The 14828-nt window shown below is 54.4% G+C and overlaps 2 protein-coding genes across 2 annotated transcripts; both read right to left on the minus strand.

Annotated features, from left to right (window-relative positions):
• Positions 1-243: 243 nt before the first annotated feature.
• Positions 244-6284, minus strand: LRRC23 (leucine rich repeat containing 23). Its single transcript, XM_068401806.1, has 7 exons — positions 6123-6284; positions 5903-6015; positions 4780-5033; positions 4557-4687; positions 1324-1460; positions 530-752; positions 244-282 (listed from the first exon to the last, which is right to left on the minus strand). Exons 1-7 carry the CDS (start codon positions 6282-6284, stop codon positions 244-246), a joined length of 1059 nt encoding a protein of 352 aa, XP_068257907.1.
• A 5475-nt stretch (positions 6285-11759) lies between these two features.
• TPI1 (triosephosphate isomerase 1) lies at positions 11760-14773 on the minus strand. Its single transcript, XM_068401040.1, has 7 exons — positions 14592-14773; positions 13625-13748; positions 13455-13539; positions 13192-13324; positions 12889-12974; positions 12604-12691; positions 11760-12337 (listed from the first exon to the last, which is right to left on the minus strand). The coding sequence occupies exons 1-7, from the start codon at positions 14701-14703 to the stop codon at positions 12219-12221; spliced, it is 747 nt and encodes a 248-aa protein (XP_068257141.1). The 5' UTR covers positions 14704-14773; the 3' UTR covers positions 11760-12218.
• Positions 14774-14828: the final 55 nt, after the last annotated feature.

The raw sequence follows: 14828 nt of genomic DNA on the forward strand, positions 1-14828 counted from the left end.
CCCTTTCCCCTATTCCCTCTCGGGCCTACTGAGAATAGAGCACATGAGTGCAGTGACTGCAAAAACACTGCAGTACCTCAGGGCAGCTTCCAGGAGCAGGGCGGGGAGCCCTCCTCTTCTCCAGGGGCAATATGAGGTGACGGTAACTCTGCTACCTGCAGCGCTCGCTTTCCCAGCTGCACATGTAGGGGAATGCATCTCCAAACCTTGACTGGCTCTGGGAACAGGTGTTAAAACCAGGGGTTACTCAGTCACATCACCCTGGAGAAGTTCTTCCATTTCCTGAAGAAGGAAAGAGGGAGAAGTTAAGTGACTTCAGGAATGGTCAGGAATGGCAATCAGGTTGCGATGCTGGCCATCACAATCACAATGTGAAGCCCAGTCTCTATTTCAGGCTCCTCTGCCCTTGGGACTGACCTCCCTCAGCCTTCTCCTCGTGTAATCTAGAGGAGGAGAGGCTTGATCAGCATGTTTGATCCTCTCTCTTTCCCTTCACTCCCTTCTCCTCCCCCCACCATGCTGTTCTCACCTTTTCTTCTTGCTGCCTTTTCTGATGGATGTTGTTCGCCTCTTCCCGCTCATCTTGCTCAAATAATTCCTTGTCGAGGCGTTGCAGGTGTGGCAGCAGGACCAGGACCTCCAGCCGGTAATTGGGTTCATCAGAGCATGGATTGTCCAACAGCACCAGTGCCTGCAGCATGGGGAGGACCTGCAGTTTTTCCACCTCCTGAAGGCTACTGATCCCATTATTCCTGAAGAAGAGGAAGCCAGAAAGCAGCAGAAAGAGACACATGCAAGTAGTGAGATCCCTTTGGAACAGTAAGCTGACAAGACAGACAAAGCAAAACTTAGCAGCATGATAGACCATAGACCTTAGACCACACACCTGTGATCTAAGATCTGTCTGCAGCTCCCCAGACTGAGGGACAAAAAGGACATCTCCTCTGGATTTCGCTGTGCTCAAACAGTCCATTGTATTGTGTGATATCGCCATCGCCCTGTAAAGGGCACTTGCAGCCATGTCCAGGACACAGAGAACACACTTAGAGGGATCCAAAGGAGTTATGGCAAGGAATAAAAAGTATGAGGTGGGGTGTGAGAGAATGACTGGAGAGGCACATCTTTTGTGAGAAGCACAGGAAAGGCCCTGGCAGTTACACTCCTGGACAGCTGAGAGCTGAACACCAGTGAAGGACAGTAAAGATCAACGCATCCCCATCAGGTCTTCAACTTCCAAAGAAACCAGAAAATCCTAAAGACCTAAATGGGAGTACAGGCTGATGAAGGGGTCTCTGGTCCCAACACAGAGCAAGGAGGACCCACCGTAGATTGAGGTACTGCAGGCACTTCATGCTACTACAGAATCCATCCAGGGTCTCAAGCTGGTTGTCACGCAGGTGCAGAGTTGTCAGCTGTCCTAGCCCCTCAAGGCCTCCAAGGCTCCGAATGGCATTCTGGGCCTGAGCACCAGGAAGGCAGAAAGAGAGAAGGAAAAAAGGGGACATGCAGGAGAGGGAACAGCAGTTATTTCTGGCCTTCACAGCTCTTTCTACCCCTCAGACTCCTACCACTCATAACACAGCCTTGTCTGAAGCTAGATCAGGTTGCTCAGCATCTTGCCCAAATGAGTTCTAAGTATTCAGATTCAAAGACCAAAAGTTTGCTGAAAAAGTGTTTCGTGTAGCATCACTTGGTGACTGAGACAAAACCACCCCAGATGAATATTCCACTGCCAGCACAGCACCCCCTTCCACAGCAGTGCCAAACCTGAGTCCCTAAGGCCTCAATAGCGTGGAGAGGAAAGCACGGACCCGAGCCTGAAATAAGTGTATTGAAAGGATGAATAACCAGCCCCTCTCAGTCACATAGTCCATGTAGTCCAGGGATCTTCCAGTGTCAGCTGCTTCTCTTGTGGGGGAAATCTACTACCAAGAAGTCTCCTTTTGGAGACTAGGAGCAGAAGCAGGCTGTGTGTTCCTGAGAGAGGTTGCAGGGCAGGTGGGAGTTGTTGGTTGGTTTTGTTTTAAGCTTTTCCAGGTATAATTGTCGTTATCCATCCATAGGTGCACCTTCTTGCAACAAATCTGACAATCGTACAGCAGGAAGTTAAAAATTCCCCACCACTGAATTTCATTCACTTCACTGTGATGTGCGTTATGAGACAGGGAAATACGAAGCTCTGAATTTCAGCAATAGTTTCACAGCAGGATTTCGGCTGGAAAAGACCACTAGAGGCCTCCTGCCCAAGCCCAGGCTCACCGCAGTGCTGGCACCAACACGAGGTCAGGCTGCTCACTGCCTTGTGCAGCCAAGTTTGGAACATCCCTGGTAACTACAACCTCCTCACCACGTTCTCCAGCCTGGAGCTGAGCAGGGCTTCATGTGTTGTTGTGGCTCAGGGCTGCAGTCTCTAAGGACACAAACAGAGAACAGGGGAGAGAGGTGCACGGGAAAGGGGGACCGAGGTGCTGTTGTGCGCTCTGTTCCTTGTTGGTACCCAGGCAGTGATGTGGCCAACAGCTGAGACTAATGAAAGGGGCACAGGCTGAACTGGTGGGATAGGAGAACAGCTTAGGACAGGGTCGCTCAGGAAAAGGACATTTTGTAGAAAAGGAGGACTCTAATGGAAACTGGACAAGGAAAAGCCTGGACCAGCTGGGCCAAGTAAGGAGGGTAACACAAGGAGAAAAAGGCGAAAGTCAGAGATGTAGCGAAGGTCATAGGAACAGATTTAACAGTCAGGAAGGATTAGTACATTGTACCTCAGAGGAAATCAGGAGCTGGTGCGGGAAATAGGGTGGGGAGCTCACAGACCACTGGTCTGTGTAATGAATAGTAACCTCCCATCACTCTCACTTTCTTCACTGCTTCAGTGTGAACAGTTTTAACGGCTCTGGCCCTGCAAGCACTAACAGGACAATGCAGAACGGATTTTTTTTCAGGGTTCATTTTTTTTCCCCCCAAATCAAATAACATTATGGGTGACACCCTTCATTAAATGCTCACATCATCACCTTACCTTAGATACCCGTTCTTCACATGGCAGTGAAGCTACTGTAATACATTGCCCATGATTCCCTCTCCCCTTCCTGCGTACCTGGCCCTGCTCTAGCTAGCCTTTGTCACCACTGCTGCACAATGACCAGGAACCAACACAGCCCTGCTGACAGCAGCGATCCTCAGACCGATACAAATGCCACACGGTATGCAGCCAACTCGTAGTCTTCCTGCTAGTAGGTATAACTTTTTAATGCTAAATTTCACCTGCAACTATGTCATGTATTAACCAAATTCAGGTCCTTTAAATTGAACCCTTTGTCTTGAACCCTTGAGGCATCAGCTTCATCTACCCATGGCTCAAGTAATACCAAAAATCTTTATTCAGAAAGCAAAGCAGTACTGGGAGAGACCTCCCTCCAAAATGATTTAGTGAGCAGGTGGACATGGGAGACAAATCCAAGCCCCAAAGATACCTGAAAAATGAATCAGTTGTTCTAGTTTTAATAACCACGTCTTGCAATTTGCCCGCTTCATATGTCCAGCTCAGAAATTCCTCAGTCATGCACGGAACCTTCTTTAAATATAGGTGCTGTGTTTGCTTCCCTCTAATCATTCACTAAAGTGACTGGTTTTACTTTGAAATTCTGTACTATATCTAGTAACTTACCCACTTCATCCTTTCTTCCAGCACCTCTAGTCCTAAAATCTCAGTTTTCCACCAGAAAATTGCAGGCAATCTCAGCAAGCAATCTCCTTGGTGTTTTCTGCCAGGGAGTCTTGATGAAAATAAACCACGCAGCTTTTCAAAGCCTTTGTAGTCTTTAATTGCTTTTTAAGAGACAATGACTCAGGACACCTATCCAGCCTTTGTAAGCTGTAGCACCCTGTGATGCATGGGACTAAGCCATACATACTTCCTTCACTTGTGTCTCTAGGAGTAAATATTCCCTGAAGCAATTGTTTGTGGTATTAGGAAATTGCTTCTCCTATTTTAGTTTCACAGTGATGTTCGATCTGTTTCTGTTTTTGCAGCTCAAGGTGTGAATCACATAATTGTGCTGTTTTTAAACCATTATTTGATTAGGCCCATCACAGAGGAGAAAGAGGCATCGCCTCCCCCAGTCACCCAGAGCAAACCTGTTGCTTTCCACACCAGCCTCGGGGGCACACATGGAATACAGGCTTGCCTAGCGCTGCCAGAAGACAATACTGCTCTCCCGTAGGAGGCTGAGAGGGAAGAACCTGACACACTGAATGCTGCCAAGTGCCCTGCTCTCTGCAGAGGACTTGCTGGTCAGTGGCTACTGCCTTCACACTATCTGGGCAGACAGCACAGAAGGAGCTATCCCAAAGAAGTGATTTTGTCTTTTTAGCTCTCTGAAATCTGCTCCTCTCTCGGGCTGAGAAGATTGAACTGAATGGGAAGATTGAACTGAATGGGCTAGCATGAAAATTATGCTGCTTTGAAGGAGACAGCATCTCCCTTACACCATTGACTGAAGGTGCCAGGCTCTGCAGCAGCTCTGTCCCACTCCCCAAGCTGGCTGATCCCTTACCAGATAGAGGTTCTTGAGCTTGGGAAGATTGAGCCCTGCTGTGCTCTTTATCTTGTTTCCTCGCAGCTCCAGGATTTGCAGGTTGAACAATTGGCTGTGACTCAGGTCCAGCACTTTCTGGATTTTATTTCCTGAGTGCCAGAAGAGGAAGAAATGACAAGACAGTTAGTCCAACCCAAAGAGAGTGTCCTATGGGCACAAGAATGGACAGAGATTGTATCACCTTTCAGGCTGAGGTTGGCTAAGCGGGGGTGAGTAATGCCCTCCATATCCTTGATGCGGTTGTGAGCAAAGCTGATGATCTGGAGGTAGGGCAGCTCTTGCATGCAGGCACTGGTAAGCAGATTGCCATCCACATTCAGCCAAAGCAGCTGGGTTAGGTTGCTCAGTGGAGACAAATCATGAAGCTTGTTCTCTGACAAATCCACATACCGCAGGTGAATGAAGCACTCAAGGAGGCTGATGTCTGTTAAGTTCCTAGGGGAGGGAGGATGTGAATAAAACATCTCTCATATTTCCCCCTGCTAACAGCTTTCAGTGTGCTCCTCACCACTACTGGAGGGAGGGCATCCTCCTCTCCCACTTCCCTGCTGTCCTAGGAAGCCTTGCTGGAGAGAAGGAGGAAAAAGGCAGGCGATAGGGATAGGCCAAATAGTCTGTGAACAAGGTTGGATGGTAAGACTGGACCTGCTTTCTGGGCACAGGGAGTACTTATTCCCACTGAACTGTATCAGTCAGGAGAGGGCAGATCCAGAGCAGAAGAGTGTAAAACAGTGGTGGTAACACCAAGGACTGTGTGGAAGGACTTTACTAGTGGGAAAAAGCTGGCTGAGATACCTATGAGGCTGCTGAAAGACACAGTCTTACTGAGGCCTGTTAGTTAGGTCTAGGGTTATGTGGGTGTACTGATGGGCATGAGGCTCCAAACTGTCCCCTGGCCATTACGGCACTGTACTCACAAGTGCAGGCCTTAAAGGTTAGCAGTTAACAGGAGAGATGCTTAATGGATATTTCTCAAAGTGACTGTGAGGAGGTCACCTTGTTCAGGTCCCCTTAGGTGACCACAGTCCAGAGGGAGGGACAGGCTCCCCTCAGTCTAGGGGGACACCAATGTTCCCACCAGTGCTTCTGGCTACGGTGGAGGCAGTGCCCAGCTCAGGGCTGAGGATGGACAAGCTATGCTGAGGCACAGACTGGAAGCCAGACAGATGGAGAACACGGCCAGGAAACGCTCCTGCCCCACAAAGGCTGGTCACCAGTGGCCTTATGGTGCAGCTGCTCCGCGGCTACATAGATGCCCGAGGAGGAGGAGGCAGCCTTCTCCTGGGCAGGTGTTGCACACTCACTTGTGTTTGGCTTCAAACTTCACATAGGCGTGGGCCAGGCCATTGCCGGTCTTACAGAGGAGAGAGAGACCCTCCTTCAGGGCCTCCTCCGTCAGGGGACACGGGGACGGTGCCTGGGAGAGAAGGAGAGAGCACAACGCCAGCGCTGGCCTGGCCACAGCCGTTGGGTGCCCGAAGCCCCCGCCCTCACCTGCTGTTCCTCCTCCTGCTCCGACAGCGCCTCCTCCTCCTCCCCCTCCTCCTGCGGGGGTTTCTCCTCCTCCTCCCCCTCCTCCTGCGGGGGGTTCTCCTCCTCCTCCCCCTCCTCCTGAGGGGGGTACTCCTCCTCCTCCTCCTCCTCCTCGTCCTCCTCCTCCAGCTCCTCCAGCTCCTCGCCCTCCATCCTCAGGCCCCGCTTCCCACCGCGCTGCGGCGGCTCCGCCAGGCCCGGCGGCGGCCGCCCCGCGCTGCCATGGAAACCGGGGAGGCGGGGCCCGGCGCCGCTGCCATAGCAACGCCCTGAGCGACAGCGGGGGGCGGGATTGTTGCTTCCCGCACCGGCGCCGAGCGGCGGGGCCAGCGGCGGGGCCGGCGGCGGGGCAGGGCGGTGCGGGCACCCTGGGGCTCTGCCCCGCAGGCCTCGTCCTCCGGGCTTCTCCAGAGACACCCCTTCTCTCGCCAGCATTGTCCTTGTCCCGCGAAATCGCAACTTTCTGCTGCCCCAAACGGGGCAGATGTGAAATTCAAACTCGTCAGCTCTGAATAAACTCCCCAAAAAGTGACCTGGCGTGTTTCATGGGCAGCATTGCGGTTAGAGCACCCTGCAGCTAACGCTCCATCGCCTGCAGCGATGCGGGCGCTGCTCGTTTGCCCTTCACCAGCCACCCAAGCTCCCCGCGGTCTAGGGAAGTGATTGTCCCTCTGTACTTGGCACTGGTCAGGCCACACCTTGAATCCTGTGTCCAGTTCTGGGCCCCGCACTTCAAGAAAGACGTTGAGGTGTTGGAGCGAGTCCAGAGGAGGGCGACCAAGCTGGTGAAGGGTCTGGAGGGTCTGACCAAAACGAGGAACGGCTGAGGGAGCTGGGGTTGTTTAGCCTGGAGAAGAGGAGGCTCAGAGGTGACCTTATTGCAGTCTACAACTACCTGAAGGGAGGTTGTAGTGAAGTGGGGGTCAGTCTCTTCTCCCAGGCAACTAGTGATAGGACAAGAGGACATAGCCTCAGGCTTCGCCAGGGGAGGTTCAGGTTGGACATTAGGAAGCATTTCTTCTCAGAAAGGGTCATTAGCCATTGGAATGGGCTGCCCAGGGAGGTGGTGGAGTCACCATCTCTGGAGGTGTTTAAGAAAAGACTGGACATGGCACTTAGTGCCATGATCTAGTTGACTTGGTGGTGTCAGGGCAATGGTTGGACTCGATGAACCCAGAGGTCTCTTCCAACCTGATTATTCTGTGGTTCTGTGTGATTCTTTTGACTGCTTGTGCTGGTTTTCTGCTCCGCTTGCGATGGCTTGTCATTTTTGGTGTTAAATTCCCCGCGGAAAGCCCAGAGCAAGTCTCATCTTCCTCAGAAGCACCCTGCGATCTTACTGTACCTTCCCAAACACACCCGGCCCTTCCTAGCTGGGTGACAGCCACAATTCTTAGGAGCATGTCCAGAGAACTAGAGGATCATTTCAGTGGGAAGGGACGACTGGAGGTCACATTGTCCACCCCCCATTGTCAAAATGGGCCAGCTGCAAAGTTAGGCCGGGGCTGCACAGGGTGGTGGTCACTCAGGTGGTGAGTATCTCCAAGGAAAGACATTCCCTCTACTAAATGTTTAATTAACATGTTGAGCAGAATTAGGCTCTGTCTCCGTGTGAAATCTCACACAACAAACATGATCACCCGAATGCCAGGAAGTGGCTTTTGAGGTACGGTGTCCCGACACGCACAGGTGACGCTGCTCCAGCTCTCCCCTGCAGGCTGGGGAGCCGAGGAGGGCTGGGGCTGACGGTGCCCAGTGGACACCACCAGCACCTGCCCGGCTTTGGCACCCGTGGGCAGGCAGGCAGCTGCCAAGCAGAGCCGGGTGCTTACTGGCCAGAAGCGCTGCTCAGAGCTGACGGCCATCAGTGCTTTGTGGTTGGTACCAAAGTCCAAGGCCCTGCTCCCTTTCCCTCCAGTGCACTTTGCTCCTTCGCAGCCCCCAGGCAATGTCGGTGTTAGATAAGCTGGTCCGAGCTGAGCTGGACACACAGCCGTCAGACACGAGTCTCACTCTCTCGCAGCACATGTGCCAGCCATCACCCCTCCTGCAAAGCACCCTTCTGTACTCAGGGCCACATGGCAAGCTATCGCCCGAGTTACCTGCCTCATCCTGCTTGACTCCCCAGCGCTGATCTCTTCCCCTCTGCTACACTCGCCCCATCTGAATTCACTCCCTGGTCATTACCCTGCATGTGGTGTGGTTTTCCACAATATCCACTGCAAAAAAAAAAAAAAACCTCCAGACGTAATGCACCCCAGCTCCTCTTGACAAGGCTTTAAAGAGCCCTTCAGCAAGTCCTCAGAATTGGTGCTGGAAGAAAACCGATGACATGCTTTCCTTCCCTTCCCTCATCCCCTTTATGCTGAAGAACAGACTGGTACAAGTCGTGTGCCTCTGTGCACGTTTTATATGGTCTTACAACAGGAACATATGGCTCAATTGCCTTGTTTCTAGATGACCAAAGAACTTACAAGAAACAAGATACATTATGCAAGGAAACCCAAATCTATGAAGGAGAGACTTTTTATTTAAGGTGTGTGTATATATATATATACATTTTTTTTTTTTTTAGGTTATGTATGTGTGTATATATACATATATAAAAATATAAATCCCAACTCTAACTATACTGATCATTAAGAAGGTTATGTGCTAAAAGCTCATCTGCACACCCAAAAAGGAGCACAGAGAGAGTAGCAGGAGGGGGAGCCCAACCAGCACCCTGCTGAGCTGCTCCCAGGCCCATCCCCGGAGCCATCAGCCCACGAAAGGCCCAGAGGACCACAGGGGCACGATGGCAGGTGGGAACACAAATTAAGGACTCACAAGAAGGGACACCCTGTCCGGGCCCCTCCCAGGGCTGTCCCAGGGGGCCTCAGCCCCAGAGCACCCTTAGGGCTGGGGGGGTTGCTGCATACAGGGGTGTGGGACACACAATGGGATGCAGGGGAAGAGTGTTTGGGGATTGCACAGGACTCATTAGGGGATGCTTAGGGGAGGAACCAAAGGCGGGGAAGGGAGGGATCTATGTGATTTGAGGAGGAACAAGTGTGGGAAAACAGGGATATGGGAATAAAAAAGGTCGGTCGCACCTAAATTGTTTGTGACGGTTTGGCCATGCCCCGCACCTGATGAGCGCAGCCTGTCCCATCTTCTCACTGAACTCCTTTCTCACTTTGCCCATGGCGAGGGACTCTCATTGCCACATGCAGGGGTTGAGGCGGGGTCTGGGTGCCAGCGGCTGGGCTGGGACTCGGGGCCCTTGTGCCCGTGGGGCAGCGCCTGGCGTGGGCACGGGCATGCGGGCGAGTGTGTGAGCGGCAGCGAGGGTGCAGCCGGACCAGCCAGCGAGGGGGCCTGGGGGCCGGGAGTGGGCTGCGAGGGAAAAGCCGGCTGCCAGGGGGACCGGGGGAGTCCTGGCAGCTGCTGAAGAGGCTCAGGGGCCTGGGGGTCCCCGGGGGTGAGGCCACCATGGCGGGGGTTGGCTACTGCGGGACCAGAGGGACTGGAGAGACTCTGGGCAGCTACTGGGCAGGCTGGCTGAACCCAGCTGCTGGAGGGAGCCATGCTGTACATATGTGTGTGCATGTATATGTATAAAAATACACATATATAGCTATGCATGCTCCCTAGCCCACCTCCATCCTGCTCAGCCAGAGGAGAGGGTGGGATGAGGCTGCTGGTGCTGTGTTCTGTGAGTGCTCTGTGTGGCTGGACATGTTATCTGTGTGGCTGTCTGTGTATATACGTGGTGTATATGTGTATGTGCCTACTGGGAATACAAGCTCAGGCTGGCTACTGGTTGGGGCTGAAGCCATGGAGCCACAGTACCCTCCCTCGAGCTGTCACACCTGGCACAATGCATTTTTTCCCCAACAGCAACCTGTCTAAGATCTAACCACTACCATTTGCAGTGAGGGTCTGGCAGTATTTCCACTCCACAGAGCTGTGGTCCTGCCAGAAAGCAGACAAAAAGAAGAAAAGCAAGATCTGGCATCCCTGCTGATGCAGAAATTATTTTCCATGAGTTTATTTCTCATGAAATGAATGCTTTCATGCCTCTGTATGCTCCTCAAAGCAGCAAGATCAATGCTCGGCTCCCATCCGTGTTTTTCTATGTAGGTCACTCTCCTGGGCTCCTGCGTAGCTCTGCGGGCAGGGCCGGGCAGCAGCGGGAACCGGCGGCGGAGCTGCCGCCCGTGGCCGATCCCCACGAGCGATCCCTTGGGCACAGCCCGTGTCACCACTGCTCCGGTCCTGCTGACCCCAGGGCCCCGAGGCACCAAACTACGGTCAAGCCCCAGCAGCCTCTCACAAACACTTACTCCGGCTGTAGAAACCACGGCGTTTTTCAGGATTTCCTTTTCTGCCTTTGACGCATCTTCCTCCCCCATCACTCCCCGGCCATCTCACCTCCTTCCCTGGCTGACGGGCTCTCCTCCATCACGGAGGGTTCCCAGCAGCCGCGCTCCTAGCCCTGGGCCCACCACCCTGTGCTCCGCAGCAGCGCTTGCCCCCCCCCCTGCCCGTGACCCACGGCCCGTCCCAGCGCCATTTTACTGCGGCCCGGCACAGCACGGCCCGGCCCGGCTCAGGGCTCCGCGGCCGCCCGGGGGCGCGCCAGCACCGTCGCTGCACCGGCAGCTGCCCGGCCCCGGCCCCGGCCCCTTCCCGCAAGGCTCCTGCCGAGGAAGGGGCAGGGCGGGGGAGCAGAGTCCTGCTCGCAGCCGGGAAGGGGAAGGCCCCTGACGGGCCGGGGGCTCTGGCAGAGTCGGAGGAGCAGCAGCGTTAGGGGTTTCCCCAAGGTTTTCTCCTCCTTGGTCGCTCACCTCCTGCCTTGCACCCCTCGGGTGACGCTGGCAGGGCGATACACCGACAGCTGGGCTGCCGGGGAGGAACATGTCCCCGCTGCAAAAACTGCTGCGGATCAGAAACATCGAGTGGGAGAGGATCTCCCAGCTGTGCATTGACAGACCGAGTCCCCCTTCGCCCACCGGCTCCCAAGGACGTTCTGCCTCACAGCTAAGCTCCTCCTTGTGAGGCACTTCCTTTTCATTACCCTTACTCCTACCCAAGAACCTCCTAGCAGGTGCAGCAGCTGGGAAATAACATCCAGTCTTGCTTTCTCGCCCCTCAGTGCACAGCTGAAAGCAGGCAGAGAGCACAGCCTCAGCACACAGCCCAAAAACCTTCCCTGCATAAAGAGGGAGCTGCTCTGCTCCACGTTTAACGAGCAGCAAAGTCAACTACCAGTTCTCACAGACAGAGGAGGGATGAGTGTGTTACCAAGCCTGCCTGGAAAGATCAGCTCACTGGTGGGACAGCCAGGTGCTCCAGCAGCTGGTGGAACAGAGACACACACAGAAAAGATGCACACAAATCACCATGGGCCAAAGGAGAACTGTAAGTGATAGCAGCAAGATGCTCAGGGCATGCTACAGGTGAAACCTATGATAGCAAGGTGGAGGCTGAACCTGTGCACTGTCTACTGGGGCAAGGGTGGGCCCTTAAAGAAAAGCCCACAAACCCCACACTACCCTCTTTGCGACCAGCTACCCTCCAGAAGTAGTAAACCCTGTACAGTCCTTGTCCCGAGATGCTTCTGAATAAGAGCCAGGACACACCTTTGCTTTTTCTTTTTTTCATTTATTGTTCAGTACAGGACACAGGTGAGGCAAGACATCTCACAAGGGTCTAAGCTGACAGGCTCCTTGCTGATGGACCTGAAGGATGTAAGAGACTGTAGTTCCTTTTTCCTTCCCCCAGCACCAGTGGCCCTCTCTCCCTGCAGCACTGCAGAGAAAGGGGGAGGCACTGGCCAGGTCAGCTGTGGGCTCTTACAGGTCAACAGGCAACTAAGGATTTTGCCAATTCAGAGCGGAGGCTGTCAAGACTCTGCCAAGACAGGCTGCCACTAACAGGACTCAAACATAGTGGTGGGGGTTAGCAGCACAGCTAGAACAATGACCGTGGAGGGGGAAAGCCTCAGAGGAGGGCTCTGTACCGAGACGTGTGCAATGAAAGGTCCCTTCTTGCTTCCATTTCTGGCTCTTAACCACAAGGGACTGCTCCTCACAGGCTGCTTCAGTGTTTGGCGTTGATAATATCCACAAACTCTGGCTTGAGAGAAGCTCCACCAACAAGGAAGCCATCCACATCATGCTGAGAGGCCAGCTCCTTACAGTTGCTGCCAGTGACCGAACCTAAGGAGGGAACAGTATTTTAAGGTCAGATGTGGTCAGCTCTAGAAAATGGGGCCAGGGCAAAGGTAAGACCTGCAAGGTACTAGCCACCTCCTACTACACACACAGTAAGACCATCTCCCAATTACACAAACAAGCTAGTAGGTGGTTCTTCATGCCCTGGCAATCTTGAGTTTCCTCACCAGCAGAGCATGCTGTACAACTGCAGCAACAAGCACAGAAACTATGCGCTTCCTGCACTGGAAAGCGGCTTCAGACTCATTTACCTCCATAGATGATCCTAGTTGACTGAGCAACAGCATCAGACACATGGCTTTTCAGCCACCCCCTCAGCTTCTCATGAACTTCCTGAGCCTGCAACAGAACAGAAAGAGTCCCACTCAGGGCTGAGCCATTCTGCATACAATTCCCTTCCAAAGAGAAGGGAGAATTTCTTTGAATCTTCAGAGATTCTCTAAATCTCTTTAGAGTCTTTAGAGAGAATCTTCAAGATCTCTTGAGTGGGAAGAGACAGTTGGCCATTTAGTCAGCCACCTTTCCCCTGCTCATACCTGTTGGGGAGTTGCAGTTTTACCAGTTCCAATAGCCCAAACTGGCTCATAGGCAAGAACCACTTTACTCCAGTCCTTCACGTTATCTGGGGAAGAGGGAGAAGGTACAGGTAAGCACAGAACCCCATGCTGGGAAGGGCAGAGCCGGAAAACTTTCTGGAACATGCAGGTCTTGTTAACATGATTGTGTCAATACTGTGTGTGAACATTTGCAGTAACATATCTGCGAGCCTTACAAGAAAGGCCAGGGTGGCCGTTTCCCAAATGTCCAAGCAGAAAAAAGCACCCGTTTTCTTCCCTTACCAGCAATGGCCTTGGTCTGTTCAAAAACCACCTTCTCCGTTATGCCAGCTTCTCTCTCATCCAGCTTCTCTCCAATGCAGGCAATGACTCCAAGGCCCTCAGCTAGAGCATGAGCCACCTTCTGCCCAATCAACTGAGAATGAAAAAGAAACCAGGTAACCAGTAGTCAGACCTACTTCTGTAGTCATATTTTAACTGCTCACCCCTCCAGGCTTTGCAAGCACATCTGAGCTGAACCATCTCTCCACCTCAGGGTCACTCACCTCATCAGACTCTCCAAAAACATGCCTTCGCTCTGAGTGGCCCAGGATCACCCATGCAGCTCCAATATCTTTGATCATTGCTGGGCTGGGGAGAAAGGAGACGATTCACACCTCTAGAAGAAATTTACATCCCAGAGGCACCCTGGCTTTACTCTCCTCTGTGGGCTCACCTGATCTCTCCTGTGAAAGCACCCTTTGGCACCTTGTAACAGTTCTGTGCCGCAACTCCAATCTTTGCATCAAGCTTCTGACGGGCAAAGTCAAGATAGATGGAGGGGGCACCACAAACCACCTCTGGAAGGCAAAGAAGGTGGTTACCCTTGAGACAGGAGAAGGGCAGAAACTGTACCCAGCCACCAAGCCCAAACCCCAGCCCCAAGAGGTCACCCCTCCCTCCCCTCACCCACTCCTGGGAAGGCTCAGCCTGCCCGTCCTCGCTGACATTTGGGGGACCCTCTGCAGCAGGAACATCCCCGCTATCTGATGACTCAACAGCGGGGAGGAAGCCCTTTCCAGCAGGCAGACAGCCCACACCAGGCCCCTCGGCCGGCTCACACGGGTCCCTTGGAAAGGGCCCAGCTGAGAAACCGGGCGAGAATCCCGCCCCGCTGCCCGGGCCCGGCTGAACCGGGGGGAGAGGGGAGGGCAGCATCGGGTTACGCCGGGGGCTGTAACCGGGTACGGCGGCGAGGCAGCGGCACGGTCTCGCAGCCTGCCCGGGCAGCGCAGCTCGGCTGAAGCACGGAGCTCCGCACGCCCCGGTCCCGGACGCGACGGGACCGGGAGCACACGGGGCAGGCTGGGGGCAAGGCCGAGGGAGAGGCGCGGGGCCCAGGGAGGCCGGGGCTCGGCAGCGGCGACACCGGGCCACCCGCTCCCGCGGGGGGAGGGCTCCTCCCGTGGCCCCGCCGCCCGGGGGGGCAGCCGGAGGCGACCCGGGGGATGGCCGCAGGCTCCCGCGGCCCCGGATCCGGTTTCGCGGGTATATTTAGCCCCACCGCCGGGTTATATTTAGGCCCCCGCCGCCCTCTGACATTTGCCGCTCCCCCGCCCGAGCCCGGGCCCCGGCCCCGGCTCCCCCCCCCCAGGCCGCCGCCGGGCCGTGAGGACGTGCGCTACGTGCGGCCGCGCCCTCACCGGTGTCGGCGGCGAGCTTGGCGCCGTTCAGCGTGTGGATGAGCTCGCCCAGGCTCTTCTTGTCGCCGTTCATCTTCCAGTTGCCCCCCACGAAGAACTTCCTCGGTGCCATGGCGGGAGCGGGCAGGGACAGCGGCCGTTACCGGAGGAAACGCGAAGGTCAGCGGCGGCGCGCGGTCCCCGGCGCCCGCTTTTATCACCCGACAACGACCGTGGCCCCGCCCCACACCGGCCCCG

Source organism: Nyctibius grandis, chromosome 5, assembly GCF_013368605.1.
Source record: "Nyctibius grandis isolate bNycGra1 chromosome 5, bNycGra1.pri, whole genome shotgun sequence".
Classification (NCBI taxonomy): Eukaryota; Metazoa; Chordata; class Aves; order Nyctibiiformes; family Nyctibiidae; genus Nyctibius; species Nyctibius grandis.